Source organism: Fringilla coelebs (genome assembly GCF_963513975.1).
Source record: "Fringilla coelebs genome assembly, chromosome: 8".
NCBI classification, from domain to species: domain Eukaryota; kingdom Metazoa; phylum Chordata; class Aves; order Passeriformes; family Fringillidae; genus Fringilla; species Fringilla coelebs.
Genome location: NC_140066.1, coordinates 25,626,270 through 25,639,980, shown reverse-complemented (window position 1 = coordinate 25,639,980; position 13,711 = coordinate 25,626,270). Strand labels below are relative to the sequence as shown.

Here is a 13,711-nt window from a genome sequence, read left to right as displayed (position 1 = left end):
ACTGGAGACAGGGATGGTTTGTTGTGACTCAAAAAGGAGAGGCAAGAGCAACAGAGAGAAGCCTGCTTGCAAAGGGCAATCCAAGAAAAAAAAATACAAGCTTCTAGCATTACATAAACCTGTTTCACATAATAGACACAAGGTGATTAGGAATTAAATGTATGAGCTTTTTAATAGACTGCAGTGCTACAACACAAAAGAAGGACCCTCTCTGCCTTGTGGCCCATTTACTACTACAGCACCAGCTGATGAGAAATTCTCACATGGGGTACCCCACCCCAACCACACTCAAAGGTTTGCCAGGAAATATCAGCTCCTGCCTGCTGCCTTCTGGAGTTTCTCTGTCTTTGTCTCTCAGATCTGCATCTCTCAGCTGACTTTGATTTCAGGGAGCTGAGATGCTCCAGCCTTAGGGGCAGAGCAGAGAGCAAGGGCCAGCCTGCTATTTCCAGGCCTGCCATTCCTACTGCTGAGTGCAAGCTCCCAGTCCAGCACACAGAAATGCACCCCCAGAGAGTGCCCCTCTGCTTGGGTGCTGGTGATGTGACAAACAGACACATGCAGGGGCTTGTTGGGGGGATGAGGGGGAGAGGACTGTACCTTCGCCCCTCAGCATCATCCATCCAGCTGGCTGCCTCAAGGAAAGAAAACAAAAGGTTGCAAACTCCTTCTTTGCTTGCACATCATGTTTGCTCTCTTCTTCAGGCTGAGGGTCATTAGAATTTGTAGGCATGATAACAGGAACTAGGAAACTAAATGTTTTTTGCTGTTTTGATCATACTGGAATCATATCCCCTGTAATCCATTTTGCACACATCCAGACAGCAGGGTTGGTTTCAAGTCCCCTAATCTAAGGTAATATAGCAAATAGTTACATCTCAGCAAAGGAAATTACTTCCTTGACACTCAGCAGAAGCCTCGTCAATACAAATGAGTCCAAGGTACAATTTACCTCATCCTGAAAGAGTCACCTCCATTTGCTTCCAGAAATCAATCAACACCGTTCAGTAGATCACCATCAACTGCCATGTGAAGCCAAGACACCCAATGTAGGCATACATTGCAACATTTTAGATCTCTGCAGTCAGGCAAAATAAATCATGCCCCTGGTGTTCTTATTCTTCAGCCTTCTTCACTCCTTCATTTTTATTCCCATCTGCTATATTTATAACCACTCTTCACCCCACTTAGGCTCCAGATAAAATCAATATACAGCCATGATTTAGCATGGCCCAGGAATAAGCCACAGGATCCCTGCTCTGTTACACAATAAACTAGGTTGCTCCAGCAGAAGAGCACATTTAACCATCAAATGTGTCTCGCTCCATTTATCTCTATATTTCCTTTTTCAAAGTAAAACCTGCTCATGAAGTGTCTATAACATAAATAACAAGCAATAGGGAAGTCTGTTCTGGCTAAATCAAGTTTCACAAGCCGTTACTTTCTCTTTGCCACCACAAATCATCACAAGCCCAAAGTTCAGTATTTTGCCAGGACAAAAATTCATCGGGCATTTCTGAAGTAGAGCCAAGGTTGCATAATTTAATTTCCCATCTCCTATTAAAACTGCCAGGCCTACCATAATCAGAATGATAAATGTAGAGTCATACGTCTTCTTTCTGACAGTAATGCCCATCAATACTTCAAATGCAAACAATTGTGACATCTGACTTTATAAAAATTACCTGGTGCACCAACACCACTTAATTAAATTTTAAAAATGCTTTTGTTACGTTTAATGAATGATATATTATACTGCAATGAAACATGCAGCAATACAAATACTTCACAATGCCAACAATTAAGGCTCACTTCACTTACGGCAATTGACAACACAAGTGCTCCTCACTTCATTCAGCTTGTGCATTCCAAATGAACTGGTTAGCAAAAAGGGTGCTTCTTTGCTAATGAGTTTTGTAATCAAGGCATCTATTTTAATTTCAAATTGGCTAGATTGGGGGAAATTGCTGAACTAAATGACTGGTTCTAATTAGGATTATAAAAATATTCATCATGCTGCAGAATTAGCGCAAGGTCTTGATTTACTGACATTTGCATATAGCTTTAGTTTAGGAGTGGAAAAAAACCTCCTGATAAATTGTCTTCCTTTTAATGAATTGAACAAACACTATATCTGTTTTAGTCGTCCTTTCATTTAAAGGCACTGATACATATTCATGATTTGTAAATGAAGTTAAGTGATTTCAATTCTTCAGTTCATTATCATATTGAAGAAGAGACTTCTGTAAATTGCTTTTAAGTATTCCCAATCTCCAGGGTTCGGTTCTTTCTGTTTGGTTTGTGTTTTTCTAACTTTACTAACATTTCAGTTTATCTGTTTGATGGAACCCTGCCTGCCTGCCTGGGAGAGCTGCTGGCAGGTGGCTTGTCCAGCAACACAGACACATGATATGTTTGTAGAACCTGATGTTCTCAGAAGAGTATTCAAAAGGCAAAAAGATGAAAGGCTTATTTGTGGCTAAGTCATGGGAACAGGACTCTATCTGCGTTCAGTTTCTGGCTTTGTTATAGTTCTCAGTGATAGTTAGGCAGTGAAACACTTTAATGACCTGTGCCTGAATACACTAGAGATACTCAGGGGACACCACTTTGTCTGTCAGCCTCATGTTTAATGGCAAGCACTCCCAGGCAGGGATTGCTTCTTCATATGAATGTGCAATACAATGGACCAGTCAGTATGGTAGAGATTTCTATGAGCAGTTACTATAATATGGCTTGTATTAAACATGAAACACTGTGTGCTCCTTTACAGGTGGGCAATATACTCACATTATTTCCTTCCTCAGTATGGTAGGCCTGTGGGACTAACTGTTACTATGGCAGCCTCCTGAGTCTCTTTGCCTTTGGGATGAAAAAAAGGATGCAGTAGGTGTGCCTCCATGTGCCTCCAGCTTCATTCTGTGGGGTGCTCAAATGTCAAGTGACTGGTGCAAGATAAATGTGAAAGCTGAGCATTGTATCCACAGGACTGGAATCACAGGCAGTGTGCTCTTCAGATATCAGTGAACTATGATGAGAAACCAGCCGTGGTGTGCTCTCTCACATCATGCAATGAAATGGTGATTCTACCATGAGGATCCATGCAGAAGCAGAAAGAACTTACTTTCCTCATTAAAAGCAATGTTCACATCTTGCTAAGAAAAGCTGTGTTTTACCTAAGAGGTACAGTCTTGAGCTGTTGTTGATAAAAGGAGTAGTTATTCACACTTCCAACAACTTCTGACAACTACAATTACATTTAAATTCCAGGAGCAGAAGTGCTGCTGAGGAGCAAGTAACAGGTCTGGGTGCCTGCTGATTTATATCAAAATGAGATGTGAGGCAGACACCAGCCTGCCTCTCCTCATCAGCCCCATACCTCAGCTCCTAAGGAAAGAAAACCTACAGGCCTGGGCCGGAATCACATCTCACTTCAGACATGCAGCAACTCTCACTGCTTAATTTCAGCATATCTGCAGTGGCAGCTGCTATCCTGGAATCACATTTCCAGCGCTAGGAGTTCCGACTCAAACTTCACCAGCCTGACCCAGACACAACCCTGAAGCCCCCATGTGCCTAAGTTCCCTTAAAGGGCACAAATTCTGAGACCAAGCAGAGCTTACTGGAGGACTGGACTGGGTGCTAGACAATCATATCTAGGCTCCCTTTCCCATGAAAGGCTGCACCAGATGATATTTGGAGATCCTTTCCAAATTGGATTGTTCCATGTGTCGATGAAAACAGCTCATCACAGAGAATCCCAAAGATGAGTGACTGCTTGGAACAAGGTGCCCATATTCCTAGAAGCAACTCCCCCTGGATTTCTCTGGCAGCACCCTGCCCAACTGCACATTGTCAAAAAAAGCCCCAACCAAACAACCCCAGCCTCAGCTCCTTACTGCCCCATGTCATACTGGAAAACTGGGCCTAAATTCCAGGGGAGCATTTTACCCATTTCATGGCTCTGGTTCTGTGTCTAGTACATTAGAAAAAAATTAGAAAAAAATTTTTAAAAAACCCAGCAAACTTTCCCACATAGTCCCAGTCTTATCTGTGATTTTTTTTTTTTGATAAATTCAGCAGTGTCTAGTCAAGATAGTCAAGGCTGTGACATGCACTGCATCCAATTTTCAGATGATAACTTGCCACATCTCCCACACCAAAGGAATCTCCCCAGTCAGATCTGATACTGTCTGCCAGGTGCAACTTGGTGATACAGCAGAATGTTATCTTGCACCTCTTATTTATCACCTCATTCCAAGAGATAATGAGACACCCACTTTCTTTTGTTCACTTTCTGCTGAAGATTAAGTTCCATGGAGGGAGAAGCCACTGATTGTCAAACTTCTTGTTTATCCAATGTTCTCAAATTTGTAATGGGTAGCTGGGGAATTTAAATTGCTGTATTACTGAATTATTCTGCCTCTTACCTATTCCCAGCAGGCTTCAAATCACAGTTCGGTCTGTAAGGAAAAAGTGGGATTCTACCATGTTGTATACCTGGGGTTTCTTCTCTTAACAATGGCAATTTCAAATATTTTAAATATCTCTCTCCCTATTAACTGATATTTTCTCTTTTAAACAAATTATATTTTTAAATTACCTTTTAAACAAATATTTATGCAAGAGAGTTGTGCATGTTTCTCTGAAAGTTTCAATATCATTCTGAGAGAAACTTCGTGGAAACTTTGTGAAAGTCCCTTCCTTTTCTACCTCCAGACTCATCCATTCCCCACAGAAGAATCAGAGTGTGGGAAGTTTTGCCTGTTGAGAATTAGTTAGTTTCTTGGATAAATGAGACAAATAATCAGACACTCGGCATATTAGCATCAGGAATGTAAGATAAACTCAAGATATTCCTCCCCAGTCACTGTGAATGGCTGCAATGAAATCTGTACCTTAAGCTTGTGCTGGAGACTTTGAGCTTTCACAGCATTCCACAGAGCAGCTCCCCACGCTTTCCAACAGGCAATATTCACCTTTTTCATATATTCCCCTTCCCACCAAATTTTTATCCAAGGGTTGTTTAAAATGGCTTCCTATGTATTTTCTGCAAATACCCACAAAAACTGGAGGCTGCGGGCCCATTTTCCATTTTGTACTGGGTGATAAATCCAAGTGTCAGCGTGGGCACTCCCTGTGAGACCCAGTCTGACCTGCAGCAAATTGTCTGCAGCATTTACACGGTGTCCACCTCCTGCCAAAGGCCACTTAAGGGGGCCATTAACAGAACCAACACGTGCACACATCAGATTGTGCTATTTTATCAATAAACTAGACACACAAAGCTGCTGGGAAGAGATCCAAGATTTTCAACTCACAAGATGCATTTAATCTCCCAGGACCTGATAGTTATACAATATCACATGGCAGCTCAGGGGGAATAGCAAACCCACTGAGGTTTGCTTAAAGCCCTGTAAATTTCCTCTAGCCTGTGCTTTTACTCTGTGAGAAGACATCAGGGTCTGTGAACTTGTTACATGTTCATGCCCACACACACAGATTTCTTGGCTCAGCCCTGCTGCATTTATGTGATGATACAGGAGAGTTAGCAAGGCAGAGGAAGGTCCTAATTGGCTATAAAAATTAAGAACAGGAACGATATGCTGTGTTGACTCATACCGAGGAAGTATCCTCAATAACTCCTTGGATACTACTAAGAGAAAACAAATGGTGGTAACTGCAATTTGTCCTTAAATCAACAAAGTAACCAGCAGCCACACAGCCATATATCTTTTAGAAAGCTTGCTGAACTCCATCTCAGTCGTCTTCTGGGAATTGCCCTAACCAGGAAAAAAGCAGGACAATACCCATGTGGGAGTGGTAATAAAAGAATTGGTGACTGAACTGGCTTTATATTCAATTATCTCACCTGATGGAAGTGGTAACATCACAAAGTCTTTGGCTTTCTTGGTATGAAGCCATATTTCAAGGAACAGTTCTGTGGAGAAGAGATGGGCTCCTCCTCTTAAAGAAGGTTGTGAAATATGGAAAAGCTTTCTAAAACACCAACTTAGAAGGGACAATAATTCTGTTAAGAGGGCATTCAAAATGTGGTAGGCTTTTAGTTGGTCATTCAACTAGATAAATACCCTAGCATTGTTGTCAATTGTGCAGAAATTAGCTAAAAAAAAGGAGGCATGTTTAGATTAAAACAGCCATTAAAAAAAAGGCTTGAATTACAGCCATGGAACTGAAGGTCAGAACACCTTAGAGGAAAATTATTTAATGGGAAGATCCAAAACATTGACTATTTGTATTTCATTCCAAAACTTTAATATTGTTTTCTATTTTTATAAACAAAACAATTCAACAATCTTTTGATCTAGGCAGTTACCAAATTCATTATTTGTAGGGATATGAACTGTCCCTATTTAATTTCATTTTGCTGTGTGGAACAACATACAAAGCAAAATGGATTTTCAGGTTCATCATTCTCATTAATTTCCAAGTTGACTACAGCTTGCTTAAACCACCACATTATTATTATTTTTAATTGAAAGAAAACCAATAAGAAAAATATTATTCTGAAATACTTATTTTAATCTAAGATATGAAATTAATTTTTTCAACTTGTTTACACATTTACAGTTACAAGAGGATGGATTAGATCTTCCCTTAATAGCTTCTGCTGCTGGGAGTCAAATTGTACGTACTTGATTTGTTTTCAGAATAACATTTGCATTTTTAAATCTGTCCCTAAAGAAGTCATTACAATAGAATTTAAGGGTCAAACACACTTCTAAAACTTACAGAGGTGAAAGAATATGGTGTCCCACTGTAGCAGTGTCTGCACTGCAGAGCATACAGCAAGTCACCTTCCTTGTCACAGCATCACCAGCAGGTTACAGGCTAATGATAAACTTTCTATTTTATTGCCTTCTCATGCATCAAGTCAGAAGTATTTCAGAATGGTTTTATCCCCAAAGAATGGACATATGAACTGAGAAAGCAAGAACTATTTGATACAGCTCCACCTTGTTTGTGCCAGGCAACTTCATGCTGCTTTGCAGGAAAATGGGCACAAAAACAAAGGGCACAGGAGCATGAGCAGAACTAGGCTGCAGTTGGACAATTAGCCCCTGCCAGCATGGCATCCCTTTGGACAGCCTCCCCACAGCTGTGAGCACCACTGCAGCCTCTCTAGACACTTATTTTAGAAACTCTTGCTATCTCTTTTCTGGTGAGGAGCAGAGAGATGAAACGGTCATTGCCATTGATGATCCCATAACCACAGCCAGGAGAGAAGGCACAGTGGAGTGGGAAGCTGTGAGATCCAGATCTGGCTTCTAAAGAAAAAGGAGAACAGCCACACCAGTCTTGTGAAGATGCAAAAGACACTATGAGTATTCTCAAGTACATGGGACTTAAATCCTAAAAGACACTTTAGGCATTGGCCTAACCTGAGGGGACAGGGCTGACCTCAGTTCCTACCCAACTGTGGCAGTGCCCATTTCCAGACCTGCAGGAATGCACTACAGTGGCCCTTCAGAAGACTGCAGCTGGGGATTTCCCATGGCACTGCCCATGCCCTCAGTACCAGAGTGACTGCAGTGAAGCTGCTGATCCTGACTCACAGTGACAGCTCTTTCACAACTCTTCTAACCCAAGACATGGCTCAGCACAATCTGTATCTCAGTCGTGTTCAGCAAACATTTCAGCTGGGAAGAGCCCTGCTCCATGGCTCCCTTCTAGGACCCACATTGAACCAGCACTTCAGGCCATCCTTCTGACCAGTGAGGGAAAGCATGAGTTGCCTTGAATGCAAGACATAAAGGAAAAACCTGGACTTGGCATTGCTCCATTTCCACTTGACCAACAAGCTACAGACCAACTTATCTTTGCTCCTACACTTCGAGCAATTTTATTTGATTTCTGGGCAGAAATGCAAGCAGCTTCAGGGTGTTTCTAGCTCAGTTCATTTTTCTTGTCTTTTTCCTGGGCAGAGGACAGCAGCTGAGGTGTGCACACAGCTGTATTTGTTTGAAGGAGCAGAAGCAAATTGCTCCTGGCCTGCTATTGCTGTACTGGATCAGGGGAGCATTAGTACCACCTCACAGTCAATCATGTGCCTCCCTTGTATTTTGATTTCTCCTTCCAATGACTAACATCACAAAAAGATTACAAAGCCCTGCAAGCAGAAGTACAGTGCTTCAACCCAGCAGCAGATGCTCTGTACTCACTGCAGATGGATCTCTTTGCAAAGGCATGCTCAGGATGTCTCATCTGGCTTCTCACATACATGACTAGCTCATCAGATGCCTGTTTCTTCCAAGCCTGTCTGTATAAACACCAGGATCATGCAAAACCATTACCTCCAGTTTAAAAGTAGCATCAAGACATTTTGTGACATCAAATAAATAGATTGGTCTTTCCAGCCTACTTCAAAATCCCTGCTACACTGATCCACTGAGAAAAATATTTGACATTTGACTAACTCCTTCATACAGTAAAGACTTGATACTATGAAAGGAGTGTGTTTACAATAGCTTTGTTCTTGCAAATGTCACTCAAGAATCATTAGTAGCACAGCAGCAAAACACCTGGTGCCTGCCACAGCATTATTTCAGCAAGTGGGAAGTGGAGCAATAAGAAATTATTTGATTATATTCTCAGTAACTAGTTTGGTAAAAAATTGCACTAGCCTTCCAAAGGAAATTCTCAAATAGAGAGGCACAGCATTTTAGCTATATTGTTCCTATAGCTGGGATGTGCTGACTAGTTGAGAAATCTTCAAGAGGAACTGCAGAAATTGAAAATCCCACCCAGAACACACCCCCACATCTGCCAGGTTAACACATGTGTTTGGTTTGTGGGGAAAGGCTTTCATAGCAGGGAGGGGGCTACAGGGGTGGCTTCTATGAAGAGCTGCAAGAAGCTGTCCAAGAAAGCAAACACCAGCCAGCTCCAAGACAGACCCACTGCTGGCCCAGGTCACACCCATCAGAGACAGGGGTAGCACCTCTGAGAGAACTTATCCATGAAGTGAGGGAAGAAACAAAATGACAGCTTCAGCCAGAGAAGAGTGAGAATATGTGAGAGAAACAGCTCTGCAGACAGCAAGGCCAGTGAAAAATGAGGGGAGGAGTGTCCCAGGGGCTGGAGCAGAGATTCCCCTGCAGTGACAGTGAAGGCCATGGAGAGGCAGGCTGAGCCCTTGACCCACGGCAGGACAGGTGAAGGTGAGCCCACAGGGCACCTGTGTTGGAAGAGTCTGCTCCTGAAGTCTTCACATGCTATGAAAAGATCCACACTGGGGCAATTCATGAAGAACTGCTGCCTGTGGAAAGGACATTGGAAAAGTGTGTGGAGAGCTGTCTCCTGTGGGAGGGGCACCATGCTGGAGCAGGGAAAGGGTGTGAGAGTCCTCCCCTGAGGAAGAGGAAGAGGCAGAGATAACATGTGATGAACTGACCACAGCCCCCATGTCCTGTCCCACTCTGATGTTGGAATGCAGAAAAAAGAGAAAATTGTGAGCAAAGTTGAGCCCAGGAAGGGAGGGGTGGTAGAAAGGTATTTTAAGACTTAGTTTTTACTTCTCATTGTTCTATTATTTTTTGATAGAGTAGCGTATAAAAAGACAAAGTAAAGTACATTGATAGGTAATAAATTCAATTAATTTCCCCAGCTGAGTGTGATTTTCCCATGATGGTAGTTGCTGAGTGATGTCTCCTTCCCTTTATTTCAATCCACAGACCTTTGATTATATTTTCTGCCCCTGTCTACCTGAGGAGGGGAGTGACCGAGTGGCTTTGATGGACACCTGGCATCCAGCCACAATGAGGAAAACTTAGTGGTTATTCAGCATGGTTTTGCTTTCTTGAGTCTTGAGATAACAGAAACATAAGAGAGGAAAGATAAAAGCTTGGCAAGTTTAAAACTTTGAAGAATTTGTAACTTGACCATCCTATGTCTCAGCTTTGGGCTGCAGTGGGGGCTGCTGCTCCAGAGCTGAAGCACACATCTCCTTACCACAGCACTTTGCTACCACGCTGCACCTGCTCTGCTCAGCACCTTTCGAGACAGATGAGAGCTACCTAAGAGCAAACCTGCCAAGGACAAAGTAACAGACTGGAGATGTCTCACTCACAGAATGCACTGCAAAGAGGCTTAAAAGGGGCACAGAGGAGTTTGTCATCTGTTGCTGCTCCCTGACTTCCAGTTTGCAAGCAGAATGAGCACCCCTCAAGGCTCAACAGGCAGCTGTTACAGACCAGCTCAGCCTGAGTGCTCCATCCTCAGGGACAGTGCAGAAATCAGTGCCTGCGAATCAATAGATTTTTAGAACAGCTCCATGTGTCATGTCAAATCTCTAATTCTTTTCATCTTTCATAGTATCACCACTACTGAAGTTTCCACACCCATCATGATCACTCTAATACTCAGCTGCTTTTAGCAAACTGGCTTTGGAGTCACTGCATGGCTTTTGAGCACGTTTAAACCTGCAAAGTGAGAACAGTAAAGCACACTATAAATTCTTCATCGTCTCTGAGAGGGAGCAGTTCTAGATAATATCCCCTTCAACTCCTGGCTCAAAATCATTGAAACATTAAATCAATTGCTTACCTTTTGATCCAGACTGTAGGCCAAGATCCACTCCTCCTGCTTGGGGTGGAAGAGCAAGCTCTGGATATAGAAGTTCAAACGGTACTTCTGATAGGTAGCTCCTTCATCAGAGCTGATGAGGATGCTGCTCTCAATCTCTGGATCACTAAGAAGCATGATCTAAATAGAAAAACGGAGGGAAAATGTTAATGGAAAAGTGAAAGTGAACGTCATTTAAGAGTGAGGTCATACAGCACTGACTCCTATCAGATGTATTCAGAACATCACTCAAGGGTGTAACATCCCATAGAATTAGGATGGGTTTTTAGTATTTCAGTTTCTTTTTCTTATCTGATTTGAGTGATTTATTTTGTTTCATTTTATCCAGATAAATTCAGAAAGCCAAGCAAGAAAGAAAAATTCTATGTAACAAAATTGATTTTGGTTGGATATAGGAACTTCAAGCAGCCACACCAGGCCTGCCCGGACTATTTTCTGTTTACCAGCTCTCTCATCCCATGTGGAATCCTCTCTCCAAAAGTAAGCAACAGAGCATTCCTGAGATTTAAGGCTCATCACCTGGCAGCTTGCAGTGCTATGAATGAGAGCATCACCTCCCTGGAAACACAGAATGCCCTCCTGGATCAGCTGCTGGCAGCTGGGTACAGTTCACATGCACATGGGCAAACACTGACACCATTTCATATATCACACTCCCAATTTGCACAGTAAGAGACATTCATTCAGGCAGTGAAAACATAATTTTCCCCAAGCACAGGAAAGTGCATGACCTCAATTTTTACAGGGAGGAAAACACTTCTGAGCCTCTAATTTTAATTAGAAAATTATTACCGATATTTTAAAATGGGTTGATTCCACACTATCAGATGGCAAGCTCTACATAAACCTTATCAGGAAAAATGTTATGGAAACATTAATACCAGCTTATTAACATCTGGAGAAAACGACTTCACATTAAAGCAAATACCAGTACCATAAAATAAAGGCAAACAGTGGGAAATAAATTAGAGCTGTTCTAAACACAGCAGGTTGTTGATACAGGAGCTGAATCAAATAAAGAAACATTCTTTCAGCAGGAAAACAGATCAAGGAATGGCCTTTTCTAGCTCACTGCAGAATGATCAGCTAGCTGAGATCCACTGCAGTTTTGGGTTTTGTCCACATTGACTTCTCTTATCCAGCTTCACAGAGCTCCAACTTCAAGACTACAGTAGGGAAATTCATTAATTTTGACAACAAAAATCAGTTTCAAGGAATGGCAAAACCCTTGGAATGGTGGGCCTTCATCAAGCAAAAGATTTCAGTGCTTGTTTAAGCTTAAGTACCTCATTAACTTCATGAAGTCACCAAGGGAAAGGGAATATAAGGTACATGGATTCTGATCCCTTCCATTAAGGAATGAAAAGCTGAACTAGAAGTGAACACTTTCCCAGAGTGAAGCCAAGCTGTATGAATCCAGCTTGATGTCAAAGCACCTTCAACATCCACCACTTACCAGCCCCAAAATCAATCCCAGTCATTCCCACAGGGAGCCACAGTACAAATCCTGAAGTAGTGCACTTGCATTGTGCTCTGCATGGCCTGGGGAATGAAAAACGTTCCCACATGCAAATGACTTCCAAGGAATTAGGTTGAGAAGAGACCTCCAAAATCTCCACTCTAAAGGATGCTTCGGTACATTTATTCTTTCTAATCTGATCAAAATATCAATTTCATTCTGCCCCAAACAATAACAATTTCACAACTATTTGAAGATATTATTTTCTGTCACTTTTGAATTAGACTGCAAAGACATTTTATAGCCCTGTTCACCTAAAGCATATTCCCTATGCCAGAGAGCTATAACAGAGCAGGATGGAAAGGCAGGAGGCTCAATCAGAGTGAAAAACCAAAGCTCACCACCAGCCACGCAGCTCAGACTGGCACACAGAGAAAGGAAAGTGATAGACTCTGGGCTTTTCTTTTTTTATTGTTTCTACTTTTTCTTCTGGAAACTATAGGGGGGGAGGGAACTTTCAGCCTTCTCATTATGGGACCAGGAGGAAGCATCTACCCCACTAGTGATTTAGATTAATCACTTTTCATTAAGAGACAATAAACAAACTCCAGCCAGAATGAGCATTTCTGCCAGCATCCTGTGTTGCCATTTATAATTGCCATAAGGAATAGCAAAGGAGCACCAGAGAATTGTCAAATGTAATTTATAAGGGTTTAAGATCTAATAATTTTCTAAAATATTAAATTAAATGGCAGCCTTTATTTAAATGAAAATTACATTTGGTCTTTCTACATTCTAGATTATTTAAATATACACCCATGTATAAAATGTTGCTTTTTTCTCTAGTTTAAGTGAAAAGGGGAAGGTCAGGCAGGAGTGGCTATTGCCAAGGGTAAATCCTTGAAAACATACTTTTCCTGACCTTCAAAATCCAGTGAACAATGAATGGCAAGCACCAGACCAAACAAAGCAGGCTGAAAATCAGACCAAACTTCAGAGAGTTCCTTAGGAATGGATGCAGAGGAAGAGAGCTGTCTGGGACATGGTGCATCTCCTTTAAAGCAGGAGCTTTGGGGACAGTGAGGACACGTACAGAGCTGTTCTGAATGAGCTCCAGGTGGGCAGAGCACCAGACACCAGTGAGGCAGCACATGGAAAGATGATGGTATGGAGAGATCACCTTGCAAGAACATTACCTACAATGTGTGGGCTGAAATCTTCAGTCCATGAGCAGGAAACACATCCAGCTCTGAACACTTCAAGGGGATTTACCCCAGGGAATAAAGAGCACAAGCTGCAGGCAGGAAGAACAAGGAGGGGAGATGTCATACCTGTGCCTGCCACAATGTGTTTGGTACACAAACCACAGCAGTAGTTAAGAGTCACTCAGATTTGTTGGAGAGTGTAAAAGACCCTCAAAGGAGCTCAAATGCAGAAGTAGATAGGAAGGAAAGTGGCACCATATTGCAGCACAAATCCTCTAAAAAGTCATGCCCTCTGATGGGGCTAATAGAATAAAAACTAGGGTAGGATTTGTAACTGGGAACCCAAGTTCCTGCTAGCCAGTTCAAAATTCCAGGTATGGTACTGGGTTAATGCACACACCTCCCATGGTATTGCTTTCACATGAGTTATGTGCAGGTGGAT

General features: G+C 42.1%; 1 protein-coding gene across 1 annotated transcript in view; it reads right to left on the bottom strand.

The window, feature by feature from the left end:
* Positions 1–13,711, bottom strand: part of SORCS3 (sortilin related VPS10 domain containing receptor 3) — a gene marked incomplete at its 3' end in the record, with an annotated part of 260,788 nt that overhangs the window by 107,409 nt on the left and 139,668 nt on the right. Inside the window, exon 4 of the mRNA XM_084210407.1 lies at positions 10,567–10,725. Coding sequence (XP_084066533.1) covers positions 10,567–10,725 — 159 coding nt within the window. The remainder of the gene's footprint in view (positions 1–10,566; positions 10,726–13,711) is intronic.